At 33.0% G+C, this 9896-nt stretch overlaps 1 protein-coding gene and 1 long non-coding RNA gene across 3 annotated transcripts in view; one reads left to right on the forward strand and one right to left on the reverse strand.

Annotated features, from left to right (window-relative positions):
* The window catches only part of col11a1b (collagen, type XI, alpha 1b), a 175342-nt gene that overhangs the window by 75441 nt on the left and 90005 nt on the right, over positions 1 to 9896 (reverse strand). For both annotated transcript variants that reach the window (XM_073917530.1, NM_001184954.1), the window contains 3 exon segments: positions 8139 to 8183; positions 4672 to 4725; positions 2904 to 2948 (listed from right to left, as the gene is read on the reverse strand). In XM_073917530.1, coding sequence (XP_073773631.1) covers positions 2904 to 2948; positions 4672 to 4725; positions 8139 to 8183 — 144 coding nt within the window.
* LOC137487749 (uncharacterized) overlaps positions 7898 to 9896 on the forward strand; it is an 8636-nt gene continuing 6637 nt past the window's right edge. Inside the window, exon 1 of the long non-coding RNA XR_011006458.2 lies at positions 7898 to 8231. This is a non-coding gene — a long non-coding RNA (uncharacterized lncRNA). The remainder of the gene's footprint in view (positions 8232 to 9896) is intronic.

Below are 9896 nucleotides of genomic sequence, written 5' to 3' on the forward strand. Positions count from 1 at the left end.
TTAGCTTATAGCTGTCCAAGTTGTCAAATGAAAGTGCATCTAACACGTACAGTATATGACAATATTGAGTCTGATTGAGTCCTCTTTAAAATACAACATTCAGTGTTTAATTCAAATATGATACGTTTTGTGGTCTATGCCACGCTGTGTTATGTGACTGTGTGTGTACTGTGATAATTCAAGTAAAATGAGTCCAAATCTATTTCATTTACATCAATGAAAATCATACGTGCGAAGCATTTATTGTATGCCCTACATATACAGTACACTGTAAGAATGTTGGGTTCCACACAATTCCATCATGGTGTCCCAACACAAATCAAGTAAATCAAAAAAAAATTGCCGGCAGCTAGCTCTCTGCAACTCTCACTTGGTCGCCCGCTGAAGCTAAGCAGGGCTGCGCCCGGTCAGTACCTGGATGGGAGACCACATGGGAAAGCTAGGTTGCTGCCGGAAGTGGTGTTAGTGAGGCCAGCAGGGGTCGCCCAACCTGCGGTCTGTGTGGGTGCTAATGCCCCAGTATAGGAACGGGGATGCTATACTGCTCAGTGAGCGCCGTCTTTCGGATGAGACGTTAAACCGAGGTCCCAACTCTCTGTTAAGCAACCGTTAAGAAAGCAACGGTGGATAATTTACCTCAGCTTTCAAAAATAAATGAAAAGAAACAGGAGCGCACACAGTCTAACACTGTGTGCTAACTACACACGACACAAGATTCCAGCGAAGCAATTTGGCTGAACATGACACGACAGTAACATTTAAATACAAGAAATTCATTTAAATATCAGTCAATGCACTCTAGACGTAATTGTAAGGGTTATAATCTATTTAATGCATATTTATGTAATTTTATTACACAATTTAGCATATTTTAAATAACATAGGCTGAGTGATGTTGTTAGATTTTGAAGTGCTCATTTTGTAGCCAAAGCTCTTTAAAGGAACCATTTGCTGTCAATATAAATATATAAAATAAATTTTAAACATATACACGGCTAAACACTGATTATTTCTAATGGCCTGATTGGTTGCCACAAAAAAACAAATCAAATGTATATATATTTTTATTGACATTTTAATGTGTCAAAACAAGAAAACTAAAGTTGTGTACACTATTTTCAAAATTAGAAGTTTAACATTGTTAACAAGTCTATTTATTATATATGTTGCTATGTAATTATCATGAGGAATTGTGTAGTTTTTTTTTTTTTTTTTTTTGGATTGTTTTCTTTCCCTGAAAAGGTAATTAAATTTGGAGAAATTGATGTAAAAAAATGTCAAACAGCTATTTTAAATTATATCTCTTTGCAATAAAAAACTTAAATATTAAAAATACATTTTTTGAGGTGGATTGTTGGAAGGATAGTGTAACCTTAATTAATTAATACTACAATAAATAAATATTAACTGGTCTTAATACTAAATTAAGACCAGTTTAAAATTATTTAGAACCTACAAGATAATATTTCAGTGAATCTAAGACTTTAAGGCCTAAAATTTTGTTTTTGAAATTTAAGACATTAACCCCCGGTTTCACAAACAAGGTTTAAGGCTAGTCAAGATTAAATTGCATGTTTGAGCTGTCTCAACTCAGAATAACTATCGGTGAGATGTCTTAAAATACATCAGTGTCGTTTTTGTTGTCTCCAGGTGCACCCGAGTAATATATTTTTCTAAGGCCATTTTTATAAATGTGGCTTATAGCCTAATATACCTAAGCCTTAGTCCTGGCTTAATCTAAACCCTGTTTGTGAAACTAGGCCTAAGACTATTTAAAACCCGCAGGGACCCTGCTAGTGACTGTCAGCTGACAAGTGAGGAATAAAAAGACATTGGAATAATATGACATTGAAAAACAGCCTAGCCTTGTAAAAAACTAAAAAATACTACAGTATGTATACCAGTTTATCAGTTCACTATAGTTATTATTACGTTCTATTGTAACATTCATTAACAAACACTACTATAATACATACAGTGTAATACACTCAAAACTAATGTTCAAAAACACTATTTACTATAAATGGCTAGTGATTATGGAGCTTATGTGCCATTCATTATATAGAAAAATATCAAGTTGTATAACAGACATAATTACACACACGCACACACACACACACACACACACACACACACACGCGCGCACACACACGCGCACACACACGCACGCGCACGCACACGCACGCGCACGCGCACGCACACGCACACACACACACACACACACACACACACACAGATTAACTTTGTGTGTTTTGAGTAGGAATGTCTTAAAAGTCTTTATGCTGAATCGCAAAGTATTTCCCTCCTCATTCCCCCTGACCAGTTCTGCTGCAGCATTAATATCATGTTGTGATCAGGTACTAAAGAGCATTTGATTGGACGAGAAGCTTTGAGGAAAAGCTAAAGTCTGCTGTGATGTCATAAAAACTTTGATTCTTTATTGGTGGAAATGAGAACCTGAGCACTTAGAATGCTCTTATCTTTTAAATGTAAATCTTGTTTTGTTTTGTTGCATGCTAGCTTATAGATAACCTTAAAGAGCCTTTGAAGTGCATTTAAAAGCGCATTTTAGTCTGACGTTTGTTGTAGTTTCAACTGAAACATGCAGACAGCAGAATAAATTAATTATTCCTCATTTTTAAATTCTCCTTTTAATAAAAAGGTGATATCGAATAGATACAAACACCTAAAAAAACTTTTGATTTAACTTTAAACTTCTGAAAGGGCCACACATTAAGTGTTAATTACAGAGAGGAAGAAATGGCTGTAATTTTGCTACCAAGCTTTCAGGCAGCTGCAAAGCAGTACCTTATGGGCAATTTGTGGCTTTACACTTGAAATGTGGTCGATAACTGGAAGTCTGGGTGACAATTCATTTCAAGACCAACTAAAAATACACTCACAGCTGCTCCTTTGTCCCCGGGAGGACCCTCTTTTCCTGGATGACCCTGTGACAGGATTACAAATAAAAGAAGCATCAGTGAAAGTCGGAAATGAATGTGAGGTAAACACAGCTGCGTAAAAGTTTTGTGGGTCAGTGAAAAGTAATATACAGTAATCACAGTATTAAGAATGTGTTATGAATAAGTTGGTGTAAGTCACCATGCGATGAAACCTACTTAGTAATGAATTCTTAACTGAGGAACAAATAAATAACAAAAAATCAAATAAATAAAAATATAAATAAACACATTTTAAAAAATAATGTAGCAGAATGAGGTTGGATTTAAAAAATAATAATAATAAAAATCTTAAATGTTTCGGAGGATTATTTAAATATTAATAAATAGATTAAGCATGTTAAATGAGAATCTAAAATATTTTAAAAAATAAAGATGATTTAGTATTCAAAAATTCTTTCTCCAGTGGGACCTGGGTTTTACACTTCATATTTTCACATTTTTCATAGTATATGTTGTAATTCTGTTACTTTACCATAAATCGACATATCAACCATTTAGTAGAGGCTGACATTTTAGAAACTATGTGATGATTTTTAAAAAAGTGTGTTGAGTGTGTTAACTAGCAATATTAGGAGTGCAATCCATTTTTTTTTTCGTAGGGCAGTTAAAAAAAATATAATTTGCAAATAAATAAATAACTAAATAAAGATTTTTTATGGATAAACAAGGAAATCTTTAAAATCCTTAACATTTAGCTATCTTTAAAAAAAAAAAAAAAAAAAGATTATATAATAGTAACCAATAGTCATCTAAATGACTATTAGAAATAAATAACATTAATTAAAATAAAATAACAAACAAACAAACAAACAAACAAACATACAAACAAACAAATATATATATATATATATATATATATATATATATATATATATATATATATATATATATATATATATATAAACTCTTATTAGTTTTATTTCAGCTAGAATAAAAGCAGTTTTACATCTTTTTAAAAAAGCATTTAAAGATCAATATTATTAGCCCCCGGAAACATTTTTTTTTTCTTTTTTTTTTAATTTTCAACAGAACAAACCATCATTATACAATGACTTGCCTCATTACCCTAACTTTTCTAATTAACCTAATAAAACCATCGCACTTTAAGCTGAATACTAGTAGCTTGAAAAATATCTAGTAAACGATTATGTGCTGTCATCATGACAAACATAAAAGTAATCAGTTATTAGAAATCAGTTATTAAAACGATTATGTCTGAAAAAAATGTGTTAAAAAAACTTATTTTCGTTAAACAAAAATTGGGGGGGTATATATACATAGGGCTAATTATACAGGAGGGCCAATAATGCTGACTTCAACATTATGCATACAATTCTATGGAAAACCCAAACATACTGCAATTCAAAAAATGGAAACTGAAAGCCTTTTAATCAAAATCCGTCCATATAAAACAAGCTCTAAGCCTGAGCTAAAAGAAGCTCTCTGTTTTTGCTCATGTTGATGTTTTGTTGGCCTAATGAAAGTCCTCTGTTGTGTCTGCGTTGCATTTCTTTGAACTGTAATGCAGTAAATTCCATTTGTCATTCCAGTTTTAACTCACGAATGCAAAGTATGCCAACTCTTCAGTTCTCAATAGTGAATTAAACACACATATTCCCCCGAGCCGTTTAATGGCTAATGATGCATGATGGTGCAAAATATTCTTAATATGAACAAAGAGATGAATTATGAAATGAAATCAACTCACAGGAGGCCCATCAGCTCCAGCGAGTCCATGGAGACCCTGTTTCCCTGCGGGACCCTATAAAAGAAAGAAAATGTGAGAAAAGAACGAAGAAAACACACACACACACTTGCTGGTGCGCCCAAGTGATTCACTGGGCAACTTTTATGAGCAGTTCAATCCTAAAGCACTTCATTATCATCTTTTTCCTCTTGGTAAGGAAGGGATCTAATCATACGGTACGTCTGGAAACACTGCGCCACTTCTAGAGTTATATATCAACCATGGTAGTGTTACGGTTGTTTTGTAATTTTTTATTTTTTTTATTTTTTTATGTTAAGATAATCATAATGTCATAAAGCTGTAAAATGTTGAATGGTTCAATTGATATACAGGTAGTATATATCTGTAACTGTATAGCAGCTGTTTTATTATACTAAAAGAACATTTAACAGTTTTACAGAAAAAGATACTGAAAAATGCACAGTTAAAAGAGTTGAAAAACAAGCAATCTAATACTGTAATTAAGAATGAAATAAAAAATTAGATAAAAAATGAAAAACATTTAAACAATTCTGTTTTTTTTTTTTTTTTTTTTTAAATGATGTACATTGTTTAATGCTTTTTTAAATGAATGTTTATTGGACTAATGTGGTAAAAAAATCCACTAATTACCGAATTCCTTTATTTTGTCATTCACGTTTTTTTCCCCCTGTTTATTTATGCCTTTGAATAGCATTATGGGACCTTGATCTTTTCTTCAACGAGTTTTGATATCAAAACATTAAAAAAAAAAAAAAAAAAAGTATTTTATTGACATTTTTAACAGTTTTATTCTATAAATTGCCTGGCTTAATGTTGTAAATTTGAACAAAAAGAAGAAAAAATGTAATGTTATGGACTTAATTCTCAATATATTACTTCTTAAACAATGTATTGTTTCAAAATACTAAAATATTGGTCAATTTTAAACATCAAAAGGCAACAATGCATAGATTAAGGTCCCCTAGTGAAATTCATAAGCACAAACAAACAGAAAACACCTGTGAATCACAGAATACAGAAATAAACTATTTATTATTATTCTTATTATTATTATTATTACTACTACTACTACTACTACTACTATTATGTTAAATATAACATGTTACAGTACCATTACAGTGTTTTGTATTTTATTGGATTATATTGTGCAAATTATATTAGTATTACATTATTAGTAAAATAATTAATACTTAGACAATAATTAATTCCCAATATTGGCACACTGAATAAATATGAGCAAAAGCACAATGAAAACATCATTTATAATTAAATAATTATTACCATAATTAATAGCACCACTATAAATTCACATGAGCAAAATATGTTTGAATTGTATTCCTATTTATAGCATATATTTTTTAGTATACCTGGATGAACAGGAAATTGAGAAAACACACAGGCAAAACTCACTCAGTCATTCATAAAAAAAAAAGCATAAAACCAAAAAGGTAAGACTTATGTATCGGTCTACTTGGTTACAGTGGCCAAAAAAATCTCCAAGAATCACAGCTGGAAAACTGCAAAAGTTAGTTTGGGTTCAGGGTCAGAATGTCTCAACAAAAATGCAATCGTCTTGCATGCATCATCTACATCAGTGTGTCTCAACCACGTTCCTGGAGGACCATTAACACTGCATGTCTCCATTATTTGTCACTCCCACAGGTCATTCAATCGCTGCTTAGGAGCTGATGATCTGAATCAGGTGTGTTCGGTTAAAGAGACATGGAAAATGTGCAGAGCTTTTGGCCCTCTAGGAACATGGTTGAGAAACACTGATCTACTTCCTCACAAATAGCTTGAAAGGTTATCAAGCTAACCTACTGTCCTTTCATTTAAAAGAAAAAAAAAACAAGAAAACTGAAGCATCTTCATTTTTTGTGTGTGTTTATATTCTGAGTAAAGAGTTAAACAATGAAGACACTTCAGTTTATTTGCCTTTTTTAATTTAAGTTTAATTACACTTTTTTTATTTATTTAATATATGTGTGCGTGAACTTTATATTATTTTCATACATTCATTTTCTTTTTGGCCTAGTTTCTTTATTAATCTGTAGACACCACTGTGGAATGAACCGCCAACTTATCCAGCACATGTTTTACACAGCGAATGCCCTTCCAGCAGCAATTCAACTCTAGGAAACATGCATCTTGCATTTACAAGCACATACTATGGACAATTTAGCTTGTTCAGTTTATCTATAGCACATGTCTTTGGACTGTGGGTGAAACCTGAAACCCACGCGAAAACGGGGAAAACATGCAAACTCCACACAGATATGTCAACTGACCCAGCTGGAGCTTGAACCAGCGACTTTCTTTCTTTCTTTCTTTCTTTCTTTCTTTCTTTCTTTCTTTCTTTCTTTCTTTCTTTCTTTCTTTCTTTCTTTCTTTCTTTCTTTCCTTCTTTCCTTCCTTCCTTCCTTCCTTCCTTCCATCCAATAATCTATCTATCTATCTATCTATCTATCTATCTATCTATCTATCTATCTATCTATCCATCCATCCATCCATCCATCCATCCATCCATCCATCCATCCATCCATCCATCCATCCATCCATCCATCCATCTATCTATCTATCTATCTATCTATCTATCTATCTATCTATCTATCTATCTATCTATCTATCTATCTATCTATCTATCTATCTATCTATCTTTTAAAAATAATGAGCTAACTAACTAACTAACTAAAACTTACTAACTTTCTTTCTTTCTTTCTTTCATCCTTTCTTTCGTCCTTTCTTTCGTACTTTCTTTCTTTCGTCCTTCCTTCCTGTTTCTTTCTTTCTTTGCTGTAGACATGTAAATAAATTTTATGTATTAATACATACATAAATACACACTACACAGAAAATTATTATCTAAACAAACTTTCCTTTTGCATGTGATTAGTTGTAATTAATAATTTAACAGCACTCATTTTTGTTTACAGTCTTAACTCATATTTAGCAAGCTTTGATAAATCATGCTTTTTTCCCCTTTATCACCTGTGTTACTCAAGTAATTGTTGGTATATTTGAACAGATTTGAGTCCTTAAGCAGACCCCAACCCCCCACCCTCTCACTAAGGAAGGGATCTAATCATATGGTACGTCTGGAAACACTCCTGGAGTCACATTTCAGACTCTTTCTCTGGCCTTCATCCAGAAACCCCGGCAAAATGCTTGTCTGAGAGACTAACCAATGACAGTTATGTGTGTAAGCAGATCTCCAGCTTGTCCAAGCATTAGCCAGTCTTGAGGTGTGTGTGTGTGTGTGTGTGTGTGTGTGTGTGTGTGTGTGTGTGTGTGTGTGTGTGTGTGTGGTTTTCCTATAGTCAGCAATGATCTTCTAGCTTGGAAAGCGAGGAGTCGTCTGCTTAATCGTTTACAGGGTTAGGAAAGGGAAAAAAAAAGTGCCGTCTGTAATAACAAAGAGGACGACCAGTGCTCATTCACCAACTTACTTTCTCTCCAGGTGGACCGATGGGGCCTTGAGGACCAGGCAGACCCTGTGAGACAAGATTTCGGAAGTCAGACATGGGACAACTTGGGGAAATGTGAGAGCAAAGTTTATATTGGAAAAAGCTGTGTGAGCAGATCGCAGTCAAATCTGAGGAAGAATGTTGAACAGGATATATTATTATTATGTGCGTGTGTGTGTGTGTGAGTAAATGAGCAATGTATAACCGAAACATAATTACGGAGTATGGATGTGGATTAATAGATCTAGCAGTTTTCTCTTTCTTCTTGACTTTTACTAATATTTTCACTGAAAGAGAGAGAACAGTGGTGAATTAATGAAGTGTTTCCTGCTTTTGTGTTGACGCATTATATTTCCAGTTGAAAGAGAGATACTACATGGGTGTTCTATCTTTTTATATCACACTAGTCAAAATGTTATTCCAGTGATTCAAAGCTGAATTTGCTGAATTGGTGTTCATACAAAGTAGTGTTATTTCTGTTGACTCCTAAAATAAAAAAAAAACAAATTTAACATTGCTGAAGAGGTTGTGGGTATAACTACTGAGACAGCATTTTTTACCATTTTAATTGTTAATATCTTTGTTAAAATAAAATTTAACTTTAATTTTTTTATAGTTATTTTAATATAGTGCATAAAAGTTCTTAAAGTTCATTAAAATTCTTTGGGCCCTGTCATATACTCGGAGCAATAAGGCGCAAGATGTGTTTGGTGCAATTTATTGCTATCTTCAGACCAGCGCAACCCTAATTTTCACGTTTTCCGCCATGTTGTTTAAATAATCAAATCCTTTTGCACCAATTTGTAGACTCATGGGTGTGCAGATCTATACAGGAGGTGTGTTAAGGCACATTGTTGGCACATTGTTAATTTGAAGAACTGAAATAGAGCACACCATTGAGCAACTATATTGGTCTTTATATGGTCTAAAGTTCAGTGCAGAGCGCGATAGTTGTGCACCTATGCAGGTCCAAATCCTTACACTTAGTATAACTAATTGACTACAGTTAATTATTATTGTCCATATATTAATTTGCTGGAAATTAGAACTGAATTTAAACAAAATTGGTTTTGAAAAAAATCTTTGCGCTTAACAAACAAAATTTATTTCTTATCTACGAAAGTAAAGGAGTAAAGTAAAGAGTAAAAGTAAACTAAAGAGAAAGTAAAGAGGCCGAATAGAGGAGGCTTGTTCTTTATCCTCACGCTGCAGATGGTCTGTTTAACTCATTAGTGAAGCGTTTAGTTTTTCCACTTACAAAGTCCGCCAGCAAATGCATCATGGCGCAACTGACTCTTAAAAGGAATGGACGATGAGACTCTGATTAGATTAATGCCTGTTACGCACAAAACACACCCATAACTCATTAAGAGAATAAGCACAACACTGACAGACCATGTGACAGGGCACAAAGCGTATTTTTCCGTCCTTAAAATAGCAAAGGTGCATTCAGACATGCCCTTAATGCTTTTGCAAAATGCACTTTAGACTTTGCACCTTTATCATTAAAATAGAGCCCATAAGGTTCATTATAAGTTCTGAGTATTTCTACCTACTTAAATGGCCATAATGGAGAATTTTATGCGTGTGAGTATTACACATACCATCCTCTTTACTGTATATTATTATTTAAATCAACTTATGGAATTTCTACTTCAGTTTGGATTCATCATGTGATATAGGTACAAACATTTATTTATTTATTTATTTAGCAAGTATTTATTATACTATTATTATTTA

The sequence above is a fragment of the Danio rerio genome, chromosome 2, assembly GCF_049306965.1.
Source record: "Danio rerio strain Tuebingen ecotype United States chromosome 2, GRCz12tu, whole genome shotgun sequence".
NCBI classification, from domain to species: Eukaryota; Metazoa; Chordata; class Actinopteri; order Cypriniformes; family Danionidae; genus Danio; species Danio rerio.